At 39.5% G+C, this 13,881-nt stretch overlaps 1 protein-coding gene across 1 annotated transcript in view; it reads left to right on the top strand.

Annotated features, from left to right (window-relative positions):
* The first annotated feature begins 834 nt into the window (after positions 1-834).
* LOC146755084 (uncharacterized) overlaps positions 835-13,881 on the top strand; it is a 33,988-nt gene continuing 20,941 nt past the window's right edge. Inside the window, exons 1-10 of the mRNA XM_085526368.1 lie at positions 835-928; positions 1,566-1,832; positions 2,461-2,594; positions 4,385-4,652; positions 5,159-5,220; positions 5,424-5,543; positions 6,763-7,057; positions 7,858-8,164; positions 8,605-8,743; positions 9,472-9,594. Coding sequence (XP_085382494.1) covers positions 865-928; positions 1,566-1,832; positions 2,461-2,594; positions 4,385-4,652; positions 5,159-5,220; positions 5,424-5,543; positions 6,763-7,057; positions 7,858-8,164; positions 8,605-8,743; positions 9,472-9,594 — 1,779 coding nt within the window. The 5' untranslated portion in view covers positions 835-864. The remainder of the gene's footprint in view (positions 929-1,565; positions 1,833-2,460; positions 2,595-4,384; positions 4,653-5,158; positions 5,221-5,423; positions 5,544-6,762; positions 7,058-7,857; positions 8,165-8,604; positions 8,744-9,471; positions 9,595-13,881) is intronic.

Raw genomic sequence — 13,881 nt, 5'->3', positions numbered from 1 at the left:
GTCGGCATTCAGGGTAAGTACTGTGGAAAGTAAAGGAGTGCTGAAAGCACATTCAGTGTGGTCACTATGTCTTACACCTATTCCCCCACGAGCCTTAATAGTTTCTACAATAGAAGTGTATTACTGCAATTTAGCACAGTGATGTCTGGAAAATTCCCATTGCTTTTGATGTAAATGTATCTCGTTTTGCCATGAAAATCACCAAACACATGAAGAATGTCCTGGAAATATTTCCTTTCTAAACATCCCTAAAATGGAGAAATGGTTTGAATACCAGTAGGGGGAGGATGGTAACAAATTAGCTAATAGAAACATTTAATTTCTTGTCATAGGCAAATCCCTTTTTCTCACGCAGCGTCCTAGAGCTGTCCTCTCTGTTAGGTTGTTCCCTCTGTAGCTCATTGAATCTTCATTCTGCTCCATGGACTGAACTGCTCTAATTGTAGTTCTTCCAGAGCAAAGCCAAGAGATTCACGTCTCTTTTTTTTTATAGCTTTCTGGTAATTCTGAGAGGAGAATGTCTTAGAGAATACATCAGTAAGGAATGCAGCCATGTTCTGCAAATCCTGAGTTAAAACACCAGTGCTGCTACTCATGTCAGTCACAAATGCCTTTTCTCCATATAAACCTCATACTAACCTATCTCTTACCTTCCAGAGCTGAATAGTGGCATTACCAAACAGCTGAAAAACACTGAAATCCAGGAGGGAGAAGATTGTACTTTTGAATGCATTCTGTCCCATGAAAGCATTGATGAGTTCAACTGGACACTGACTGGAAGCAGAGTGGAAAGTGGTGGGCGATTTAAAGCTTCTAACGTGAGTTGGAAATATACTCTCATTATCAAAAGTGTGACTCCTACTGATGCTGGGGAAGTCGTTTTTTACTGCCCGTGGTCTAACCTCCAAAGCCTCTCTGTCTGTGAAAGGTAATGAGATGGGAGAGATTCTGGGGTCTGATTCCTTCAACTGTCTTCTGATAAGATTGTCGTGAGAGCTAATTCATAATATGGTTAAAGTGAATAGCAACCTTCTACTTGAACCTCGAAGCACTGAGAATTTCTCTTAAAAATAAGTAAAAGGAGGAAACATTTTACACAAATGTGAGAACTACCCAAAGCACTGGGGTAGTGTTGGAAATGGGCATCTCACTACAGCTTGTTCCATTAACAGTAAATCAGGAATGATTTGTTGAGGGAACTGTGGGAGCAAATATCCTCTAAGTATAAGCTGAAGGGATGGCCTTCACATCATCTAGCTGTACAACAAATTCCTATCTAGAACATGTGCATCTGAGAGCATCATCCGAGGCTCCCAGTGTGATGAGTGGAGAGAAGAAAGAGGCAGTTTTCAGACATGGTTCATCATCCTCAATGGGGTAGATTTAAGAGAGAATAAATGCTGCCTGGAATTCTATTGTCTGTACATTGCAGATTACTGCTGGCTGTAGGATGGCGTCTGTTGCAAGTGCCTCTCTAACTTATCTCCAGCATGTAGATGCATGTATTTTGAGAGAGGCATCCTACCCTAAGTGTATGTTACTCAAAAAGCAATGTTTTCTTCCAGGAAAACCTACTGAGGTTTCAAAACAGCTGGAGGATAAGACAGCAGCAGCAGGACAGGACATCAGCCTGAGCTGTGAGCTGTCAAAACCGGATTTGAACATCAGGTGGTACAAGGATGGCAAAGCAATCAGAAAAAGCCAGAAGTACGACTTGCAGCAGGAGGGAACTGGGGCCATTCTGATCATCCATGACTCTACTGCCAAGGACAGTGGGGAGTACCCCTGTGAGACAGAGGACTCCATAACAAAAGCCAGGGTCACTGTGCAAGGTGAGTTGAAAAGCACACTGGGGATGGCATGTAGAGAAGTCGAGGTAAATATCTGCAGCCTGTGGGTGATGTTTTTCTCTTCTGTTTCCTTGAGCAGGATCAATTCTTAGTTTTCAGAAAATATGATGGATTAAAATCTTTTCCTTAAAATAATCTGGAAACTGAATGATTCTCCAGTGTGATGTGGATCTGGGCAGCCTGGTCTGGTGGTTGGTGACCCCTTGGAGGGGGTTTGAAACTAGATGATCTTTGAGGTCCTTTTCTACTCAGGCCACTCTATGATTTTGTGATAATTCTATGATTCTATGATCTTGGGTGTTAGTGAGCCAAGAAAAGATGGCAATCTGAATTAGTCTATATTGAATATGTGTAATCAAAACTATATGCAGTTGATCAGATGAGATCCTACCAGCGCATGTATAATGGTATTGAACTTTCCAGATATCTACTGGAATTATCAAACCTATGTAAATGGGTGGACTCTGTGGTCTTCTTAGACTCTTTGCATCTCTATGTGATATTCTGAAATGAGGGCAAAGGAGATTCAGGACACCTCTGTATGCTTGGGACTTGTTGGGGTAAAAAATCCCTTTGTCCTACACCCTCATCATTTTTTTTTTCCTTCCAGAAAAACCTAATTACTTTATCAAGGAGCTTTCAGATGTGAAAATTGAAGAAAGCGGAAGTGCACTTTTTACATGTCAGAGAGAGAAAGCCGCATCCTTCATCATATGGAGGAAAGGCATTGCTGAGCTCAGACCTGCCAGGAAATACAAGAGGGCACAGAAAGGACGAGACCTGCAGCTGTGCATAAAAAATCTGGAGAAAAGTGACAGTGACGTGTACACCTGTGACATTGGTGATGCCCAGTCCAGAGCCAAGCTGGTTGTACAAGGTATGTGTGAGAGCCATATGACTGCGCATCCTGTTTCTCCACTACCAAGACATTATCCTGGTAGAATTTGTACATTTATGGCAGGTCTTTGGGGCTGCAGCTGTCTGGCCTGAATAGCGGTTCACAAGCCATGCACAGAGCAAGCTGCACAGAAAGGGAAATAACTATCGACTAGAGCAGTGCTATTGAGAACTTTATGTATCATTTAAAAACCAAAAATGCTGATGTACGGTGAGGCTGGTGACCCAGAAATCAGTGTGAACTTTCTATCTCTGACCTTTCTGAGTTAAAAATAGTCCTCCAGAGTTCTAGGCAAAAATTCCCTTATGCTGCATTCTGGGTAGTTGTCACGGTTTAAACAAAAATCTACCTGTGTCCGTGACAGGGGGGCCACAGGCAAGCGAGGTGCTAGAAGGAGCTGAACCTCTGTCCCAACTACTTCAGAAGCAGCCCAAACCCCCTCGTACATGGCTAAGATTTTCTCAGTTGGAGTGTAGCACTCCTCAGACCCTTTATATGCTCGACTCCAAAGTCCCGGGGGTTGGCCTTGGGTTTCTCCTAAAGCTCTTTGCCACAAACTCCAAGTGGGACCTTTCTCTCCAGCAGCAGTGTAGAGGATGTTCTTTACATCCTGTCCTGTCCGTACTGGCCCCAAGGCCACGGCACGGGCTATCTCTTGTTTTCTCTGCTCAAAAGCCTGCTGCTGCTCAGGACCCCATGAGCCCACTACTCCCAGAAAAGATTGGGTCTCTGTCTTGTTGGTGGGAGGAGACATAGCAGTGATTTTTTCAATCACATCTGCTGGGATGTGTCGATGCCCATCTTGCCATTTTACACCTAAGAACTGGATTTCCTGGGCAGACCCCTTCACCTTGCTGCGCTTAATGGCAAAACCAGCTTGCAAAAGAATTTGGATTATCTGTTTTCTTTTCTTGAAAATCTCTGCTGCTGTATGGCCCCACACGACAATATCATCAATATACTGCAAGTGTTCGGGAGCAGTAAAATTATTCATGCTTTATATGACGTTATGATGTGGAATACTGATAGCAAAATTACAAAATTATTAAACCATGACACCCTGGTATTTTTCTTTTTTTTTTCTTAAATATTTTCCTTTTTACTATTTAAATGTTATGGGCACATCTTGTAGAAACACAAGGCTGTTTACAAAGAAGTGCATGCTGTGTTGCTGTATGATGAGCAAGATACATCTATTCTTCATCTAGCAGGAATAGTTGCTGAGCCTTAAGAACAGTTTCAGAAAGCTTTGGGAATTTGGGCATTTTCCTTGTTTCTGCAACACAAAATGAAAATTTACGCTGTATTACAAAGAAAAGGGGAGTCCGAACTTGTACGTTAAATTTGAAGGAGATCAATCTGGGGTAATATTTAAAAAAAAAAAAAAAAAAAAAAAAGGGAGCGTGGTCATCAAATACTATAAAATATATTAGCTGTTACTAGAATGCCACTTATTTTCCCCCCATACGAATCACTGTCGTGTTGTATGTGAATTTGTGAGGTGGGTTTTGAAGCTGAAATTAAAAACTTCTTGTATGGCTGTCTTCATAGTGGCTATCCAGACTATCTGTAGAAATAACAGCTATTATGTAGTCAGCTATTCACCAGTTTTAACTGATTATAAATTACGTTTCAGGGTGGAGAACATAGCATAGTGCCTGACACCTGTGTTGATCCTGAGGGCATTCTTGATTCTGTGCATTATGATGTCATGGATATTAAAGAGCAAGCTGAGGCAGCACATAGTTCCATTGTATCCCTGGGGGACCCGAAGGAAGATACTGGCTGGTTTGAAAAGCAGCTGGAGAAAACTAACTTTGAACTGATGGAGACCAAAGAAGAGCTAACAGAGAAAAACACCAAACTACTTAAAACTGAAGAAGAGCTGATGCAGAAGAACAAAGGTGAGTTATGCGATGTGAAAGGTAGAAGACAGAAATAGTTCATTAATCTAAAAGAGAAATAACCAGTTTGAGTAGGAATTAGAGGAGATGTTCTACCTTTGGAACCATAGCCTGTAGATAAGTGATAGTTTGTTCCTTGTGTATATTCAGGTTCAGCAATTCCACGGTTTTTGGTTATTTCTTTTCTTTTTTCCCCCCTCTCCTTTAAACTGCAACTAGCAGCTTTACGCTTTCATAAGTATGGGGTTAAATATATCTTATATATCTATATCTTGATTTTTACTTTTATATTGTAATCTCTACTCTTCTTTATGTCTTGTTGATGCAATGTTTTTGTTCCAAGAAATATAGAAAACTTTTGAATCACTCCCAATAAGTGAAGACCACATGCAAATTAATTAATCTGTTCAAAAGCTACCTAAACATTAGAATATCTGGAAAAATTGATTACTTAATAAACTATCTATTGGCTACTTATGTAATACAACCTTTTCTGTGTGTTACAGACTTTGAAATGCAGATGATTAAATTGGATGAGTCTGATGAGCAACTTAAAGAAGCAACTGAGGTAACTTTATCAAGAAGATGTTGTGTAAAATTGTTTTAATACCAACTTGTGGTAGCTTAAAATGCTATTCCAGTAGGCTCCACTAATAGATTTCTTACCGAGCTTAGCTTAACTGAATTTGCCTTTAATGCATTGTGTAATTCAGCTACTTAACACTCCATTAGAAACTGATGACTGAATTTTTTTTATTTTTTATTTCCAAGAAAATGAATGCACAAAATGAAAGGATTCGAGAGCTAATGGACATCGTGGTGCAGAAAGATGACATTATGACAGAGCTACAAGACTTAAAATCTCATTTAGAGGAAAAAGTAAAAGATTATGTGAGTTTTACACATCTCCATATCCTTATACAAAAAAAGGAAAACACTAATTCTATGCTTGTAATCAACACATTTTTGGAAAACTGATTTTCTTTATGTAGCTGGTACTCGCTTGAAATTGTAAACAATTCAAATTTATATGAAGGTAGTTGTTGTTAACACAAACAACAAAAATATCAGTGTGTTCCACTAACTCCTGCCTCACACTCCTACATCAGAGGAAGAGCAACAGTAAAAGTATGTTGAGTAGAGTTGGAAGTATGAGTATGAATGGTCAGGATATCTCCACATTCTATGCAGTCCATAAAACTTTATCCTGACTAATGTACTGCGAGCTACTGAATATGTGAAGACTAGCTTGATTAAGTATGTGTGCATACCACTTCTGGTGGTTTTTGTTCATTTTTTGATGTTTGGTAGCCTGAAGTAGCTCTGAAAACATTTATAGTTAATTCTGTCACTCAGATCTCTAACCTTGTAAGCTTAGCAACTTGACCCTTCTTAGTCTTTGACTGTCTGCATCAATACAACATAGTATTTCCATGGTATTAAAGCTGACTGTGATGAGTAGTCATGTCCTCGCCTATTACTTCTTCCAAGAACAAGGCTCCAACTCTATCTGTGAGATTGTGTGGCCTGAACACTTCTGAGGCTTTTCTTTTCATAAGTTACTAAAGATGAATAATCAGTCCTTGGCAGTGCCAGCATGGCTTAACAATCGTCATCTTGTAAGTAAGGAAGCTTCACTTGTGGTCAAGGACACAATCTAAAATATGCGTGACAGAGCTGACTAAGATTTAAGGTTGGATTATATCTGTCACGATGAACGTGATTTTAGCAGCTTAGCAGAAGTGTGATGTGATGAACTTGTATGAGAGCTGACCATTTGCTCTTTGACCATGTTTGTAATTTTGTTGACTTCTTGGAAACAGGAAATTCTTTGATAAACTGGTAAACTCTTGATTGTGTGCAAGTCTTTTACTTTGTAACCTGCTAGGCTCTTGCTTTCCCTTGTATACTCTACCGAGTATTGCACTTGTCATTATCTGAAGGTGTACTTGTTCTGTCTGCTATTGAAATTTGTAACTGATGTCTATAGAGTCACTGGGTAAATATTTTAGCTGTATGGCTTTGTGTAAATATTTGCCTACAGAAGATTACTGAGACTTAAGTGCTCCTTTTGTTAAGCTTCAATGTAACTGATCTTATATCAATACAGGAAAAGACTACCTACCATTTAACTACCATTAAAGCAGAACCGGCAGAAGAGAACACTAATAAAGGAACTGAAAGCAGCCAATTTTCAGTGCTTTCAGTTAAAGCACTGAAACAAGAGAAAACTGAGTTGGAAGTGGGAAGAAAGCACAGTACTGATGAAGATAAGCCTACTGTGGAAGAGCCACCTCCAAAGAAATGTACAGTTTCTTCCATCGTTGAACAGGGTGTCTTCCAAAACAATAAATTGCTTCCTATTCCGGATAGGAAGCAAAAGGCTGTGAAGCGCGTACCTTATGGTATAAAGAGAAAAGCCACTGTGTTAAACTGTAAATAGAAGTAACTGTTATGTAAATATCCCTTTTTCAGAAGGTCCTATGCTGTTCATTTTTGAATGCTTAAGAATAAAAGTTTTTTGCACTATTTTTTTCCTTTTTGTTGCTTTTTCCTCATCTGTTGATGCACTTGCAGATTTGGTAATAGTTTTAAAGCAGTTTCTTTAGGATTGTTTCAACTGCTGTTGCTGATCTTCTGAGTAGCATCAGCTGTTCAAGTGCTTTTTTTTTGTTTGTTTGTTTTGTTTTTCCTGAAGCAACTATCAAAATTGTTGACGACCTGCTAATTGCTCACTCATGGGCAATATTTGAGCAAAATGGTTTGGATAAGCTCTGATGCATTTAATTTCACTTCTGGGCACAGCTGAGCATCAGTGTTCCTAGAATTACGGAAGGCATATACAATGTAGAAGGGAAAATCTAAAACTTAGCTGTAGTCCCTTCCTTTCTTGTATTCCTCTTGCAAAATATGTCAAGAGGAGTCAAGGCCTTCTTTGGATGAGATGCTGTTCTTGGATGATTTGTCCCTGCTGCCTTTATTTGGCATAAATATTGAATCCTAATGTGACCACTGAATGGCATCACATATAAGCATCTTACCAGAGACTGAGGGAGGGATGTGGACTCCTCCATACTCCAAATAGTAGTGGGTTTGTTCTAATCATATGACCAAAGCTCTCATTTAAAAATTAATGACAGCAATGCTCCACATAGGAATTAAAATGGGTAGCTGATAGTCACAATGTCAGCATGAAGTTTTTAAGAAAACTGTGAGGTAAAAATAAGAGAGCTTGAATATCGCCTGGAGGCTTCCAAGACAATGGAAGACAATGTGTCAAAACTCAATGAATTACTTAAAGAAAAAGAATCTATTATTGTTAATCTGGAGACAGTTACAGCAACTCTGCAGGAGAAGTCTGCAAATGCAGACAAAAATTTTGAAGAGTTAATTAGCAAAGAAGCAAATCTGATTCAAGAAGTTATGCAGCTGAAAAACAGCTTGGAGCAGATGAAACATTCTCTTCGGGAAAAGGAAAAGAGTGAAATGGAGAAAGTGCAACGTATAGAATCGTAAGTAACCACTGAGTTAACTTAGAGCCCTTTGAGAATGAACTAGAGTTAAAAATAGTTAATGGGAACATCCCTTCGACTTAATGCATCTGCAGGCTTATCAATGGCCAAACTACTACTTTAGGATGCTTTGGTATGCTACTTGAGTTCCAAGGGAAAACAGGAGTGTGCAAGGAAATAAAGAATAATATGGGGATTTCTGGTGGTTTTGTTGTACATCCCTCAGAATAGCATCTGAATAATTTATTGCTTCAGCATCTGATTATGAGAAGCAAGCTGAAATTCAAAAGTAATTGTTTAAATCTTGTCACTGGTCTAGATAGATTTAAGAGTCTATTTACAAATAGAAACCAACAGGCAGGGCATGGATTAAGCTGTAATTGCTGTTTCCATGAGATGTGTAACAGTAATGTTCTTTGTGTCTTTATTTTTAACATAAGGCTAGAAAATATTCTTTCTGAGAGTTCTGCCCTTGTACTGAATTTGAAAAAAGATTTGCAGAGGAAAGAAGAAGAGTATGCAGATCTAAAAGACAAACATTCTGATGCCAAGAAACAAATTCAGCAAGTACAAAGTGAGGTTTGTAGTCAACTGAGCTATTTTTTTCTGTAAGATTATGCTTGGCTTTCTGCTGTTAAAACTTCTCAAACTTTAACTATGAAGCTGGAAATTTCACACTAGTGTGGCTAGCAGCAAATCTTAGGTAAAGTTGCCATTGAAGCTCTAGAGGGGACCAGAAGTTAAAACATGGTTTCACATAGATAATGAACAGAGGAAAGTAAAGTTGGTTGGTAGTCTGGAATAAGGTTTGTGAAGAGAATAGCTAATCTGCCTCTGGAGGGGACTTGTTATTATCTCTATGTTACTGGTGACTTGCCATTGGTATCCGTGGTAACTCCAAAGCCTAAAACCTAAGTCTTGTGAAAAAACGCTGATAACTGGGAAGAAGAATGCTATTTACTTGAAGAGAAATAGACTAATTTCCAGAGGCTCTTTAATATAAGCGTGTATATTTTTTTCTTCAATTTCAGCTTCAATGATGTTAATAGTTAAAATTTAATTATTAAACAAGAAGATATCTTAAAACCCATTTTGCAGGATCTTAGTCTGAAAGTTTATTGGGTGTGCTTGGGGTGGAAAATTGAAGCTTAAAAATGAATTCATGTCTTCCTTGGTAACCTTGCACTTGCTATCGTTTTCCTACTCAGCACTTGTTTGTGAGTTCCTCTTTATTTAACGAAGAAGTATTTGGCCAGGTTGGATTACAGAAGTCTTTTAATTAACCGTGAGCTGTGCTTACATTACAGGTGTCCACGATGCGTTCTGTGGAGGAATCCCTCAGGAACAGGATGGATGAACTTGAAAGGATTAATAACCAGTTTAAGGATGAGCTGGATTATAAAGACCATACTATCCAACAACTTAAACGGGTATTTTACTTACTCTAAATTTTTATTACATGAATGATGCAGGTTTTCCAAGCAACAGGAACAGGTGGAAAAAAAAAAAATTGGAGCAAAATGAAAGTGGCCAACTGAAATTAGCGGTAGACCATGAAAGATATTCAAATAATTAGTCACTACAGAGCACTGGCAGATTGCTTTAAATACAATAATCTGCATAGTAAGTACATATGTAATACATGCATGTAACCTGATCTTGTTGAGTGACATCACGATATGTTAATTGAAATGTCTTACCATAAACTCTTTTTATCAGCTTGAGTCCTTATTTATGCTATATGAAAAACTTATTAATTCTAGGCTGTCTTAAAGATTCTGCTTGTTTCTACTGTGTATGCTTTCCTTTCAACATGAAATATAGGACCTGGAGGAAAAGGACCATAATATTCACATCTATTAATAATATTAACATCTTTATTAATGACATCGATGAGGGAATGGAGTGCACCCTCAGCAAGTTTGCTGATGACACCAAGCTGAGTGGTGCAGTCGATACGGTGGAGGGAACAGATGCCATTCAGAGGGACCTTGACAGGCTGGAAAGCTGGGCTCGGGTGAACCTAATGAGGTTCAACACGGCAAAGTGCAAGGTTTTGCACTTGGGCCGGAAGAACCCCAGGCACCTGTACAGGCTGGGAGGAGTTGTCCTTGAGAGCAGCTCGGCTGAAAAAGACCTAGGGGTCCTGATAGATGAGAAACTTAACATGAGCCAGCAGTGCGCTCTGGCAGCCCGGAAAGCAAATGGGATCCTGGGCTCCATCAGGAGAGGGGTGGTCAGCAGGGATAGGGAGGTGATCGTCCCTCTCTACTCTGCTCTTGTGAGGCCCCATCTGGAGTACTGTGTCCAGGTGTGGAGCCCTCAGTACAAAAAAGATATGGAGATTTTGGAAAGGGTCCAGAGGAGGGCCACAAAGATGATCAGGGGGCTGGAGCACCTCCCCTATGAGGACAGGCTGAGGGAGTTGGGTTTGTTCAGCCTGGAGAAGAGAAGGTTGCGAGGTGACCTCATTGCAGCCTTTCAATACCTGAAAGGAACTTACTCCCAGGAGGGGAGTAAACTCTTCGAAAGGGCTGATAATAGCAGGACTAGGGGAAATGGTTTTAAGTTGAAGGAGGGAAGATTTAGGTTGGATGTTAGGGGAAAGTTCTTTACTAGAAGGGTGGTTAGGTCCTGGAACGGGCTGCCCAGTGAGGTTGTGGATGCCCCGTCCTTGGAGGTGTTCAAGACCAGGTTGGACGGGGCCCTGGGCAACCTGATCTAGTAAATGTGTATGTTTGGTGGCCCTGCTAGGCAGGGGGGTTGGAACTACATGATCCTTGAGGTCCCTTCCAACCCGGGTGATTCTGTGATTCTGTGATTCTGTGATTCAAAAGTGGCGTGAGGAGAGAGATCAGTTAGTAGAAGCTTTGGAAGAACAGCTCAAAACTTTGGCTTCTAATGTCATACAAAAAGAGACAGAAATAGCAGAACTGAGACAATCTGCCTTAAAGGATTCAAGCAAGGTCAGCTCTCCTTTCCTCTCCTTTCCTCCTACCTGATTAGCTACCCATAAATTCTGTAAAACTCCTGTACCTGCTCTTTGTATTCTGGGTGTGGTTCTGTTCTTTAACACTGTCGTATTGACATCATGTGCAACTAACCAAAAAAAGCACCAGCTTTTATTTTTGTCTTCAGAAACAGAATTTCTGTTAATTACTAAAATTTCAATTTTTTCAGTAGTTCAGATAAGCAGATGTCAGTTTGATACTTATGATCCTACAATCATACTGGACATCTGTAGCTTTTTCCAATAATTCACAGCATTTCCGGATCCCAAGCTAGGCTCAATACTCAGACAGTAGTTCTGTCTCAGGTTTCTTACTTTCTTTGCTTTCTCTGAGGTAGTATCTACAATGGCATGAAAAGACAGAAGGGGACGTGGAGAGAGATTAAGGGAAGCATCAAAAAGCAGAGGGGGGATGATCTCTGGAAGTTGCATTTCTCATTTCAACATCCAGCTTTTAATCAGGATAGCCAATCTAAGCCGTAGCATAGAATTTCAGAAGCTAAACAGAAGACTAAAGGAGTTGTGCTCTTTTGAGAATGTTTGGATTCACTTTCTCTGAGAAGAAAGATGTTCTCATAGCAAAACTTCCCCTACAACTGCCGACTTTCTCACAGTACCGAGGATTTGGGAACAAATAAAAGCTCGGGTTATTATATCTTAAGAGAGATGAAGGCTGAAGCACATAAGTAAAATAGAAGAATCAAAATATATTGTACAACTTCCCAGGCAATTCTGTGACTACTGCACTTGTAACAGTGACCGTACAAATCCGTGAAATGTTACTGTTCTTGAATAGTTAAGTGTTCTAGCCTGCAATTCTAAAACTGATGCTACTAAGTAATTGCAATACTGCTTGTGTGTGTTAATTCCTTTTGCCAATCCCACAACTCAGCAGTTTTTACTGTTTATTAGGATAATGCAACTGTGATAGAAGAGTTAAGAAAAGAACTGGCTGACAAAGATGACTTTATAAAGGAATTAAAACAACGCATTAACCACAGTAGCCCTCAGTGTTTGCCAGAAATACCTTTACTTGAAGAAAGACAAAGTAGAAGGAATGACTCTGTAAATGAAAAGGTATGATTATATTTATAGAAAGTCAGTACTTAACATCTTGTTAACCCCTTTTTGTTCTTCTGTTTTCCTAGGAGATACTGGAGCTGGAATCATTTTTCTTAGCATATAGTCCTTTAACTACATATTCAGTGATGAGTACTTGTTGGTTCTTTTTGTCTTCCACTCAAACATGAGCTCTCATCTTCTCAGAAATATTTTATTTACTAGAAAACCATCTCTCTGTGTAGTTTTCCATGTATTCGTATGTGGATGCTGAAGATTAGGCAGAGGTTTAGCCTTTGGTGTTCTAACATAGCAGCTGTGAGCGTGCAGAGTCTGGGGGGAATGGATGACAAAACGACCAGCGTTACAGATTTTGTCCCTAAATAATGTCTCGCTTTCTCTCTTTTGGAGGCAGAATACTGCCTGAGACTGTTAGTGAGACCCAGTAGGGTGTATCTGAAGATCACACAATGAATAGATGTTACTACCTTCCCACACTTGTGCTGTGTTTCAGCTTACGTGTTCATGTGGCGTCTGAGCTTGAGGTTTTACACTGTAACTTTAGAAAACTCGAGATATTTTGGAGGTCTAATGCATAGCCTAATCTTTACTCCTTTTAAATATTTACAGCCTAGGAAACAACAAAGCAAAACTAAAACTGGAGAAAGTATTCCATTAAGATGCAAAGCTGAAGACAATTATTTGTCACATCGATGTACTAGGAGCCTCACTTCATTAAATGAATCTGAGGTTAGTATGAAACTTCAGATCTGAAAATGTTGTGATTGTATTGCTTTTGATAAGGAATGAGTAGGAAAAGATCTCATGTTCTCTAAACAATTCCCAAGTTTTAATTTATTTATCTCTTTCAAGGTGATCAGATCACCTGTTTTTATAGCCTTTGATAGGAATAAAAGCTGTTGAAACAATTGTGTGATGAATTTTTGTCAGGTGCTGTTGAAAACTCTCCTCATGTTAATGCTTATGAAGTGGCTCATGATTAGATAAGTTACTTGGAAAAAATTCATGGAGCCACTGAAACGGGCACAGCAAATTGAACTTTTCTTCCTCTGCAGGATTTCTGGACATTGTTTTGTTAGCAGATGATGTTAATCATTCCTATATAAGTTTTTAATTGCTAACTTTCATAAAACAGCAGTTACATATATTTTAAAAACAAAATGTTTATTAACCAACTTAATTCTTGGAAATACAGTGGGTGGTGATACTCCATTCAGATTCTTAGCAGAGCCTGATAAAGTGGCTCTGACTACTTTTTGTCTTTCTACAATCTTTGGTAACTTTTTGAGAGGAAGAAGACTCCCCTCAGGGGGTCGGAACAGTGTAAGTAGTAAAAGCTGCTAGTCTGTGTTTGGGACACTGGAGTTTGCTAGTTACTAGCAGCAGTAGAAGCAGCCATCTACCATTTTCTGATGTCCCCAGCAGCCTGTCTTCCATGTGTTCAACCAGCATCTGAACTCATTTTTGATATGCTAGCTGAATTCCTGCCATAGAGAAGGAGGAGTCCAGGTGATCTCAGTTCTGGCTTTGTTGTTCCTGTTGAGAAAAACAGGATTGGGTGGATTGTGGACAGTAAGTGCTGCTGGGGAAATGCATACTGACATTTCCCTGTCACTTAGCTGTGCAT

Source organism: Coturnix japonica, chromosome 36 (genome assembly GCF_054131305.1).
Source record: "Coturnix japonica strain WE chromosome 36, WE-NBRP24, whole genome shotgun sequence".
Taxonomy (NCBI): Eukaryota; Metazoa; Chordata; class Aves; order Galliformes; family Phasianidae; genus Coturnix; species Coturnix japonica.
Note: the sequence above shows the minus strand (reverse complement) of the source record. Positions and strands in the feature narration are given on the sequence as shown.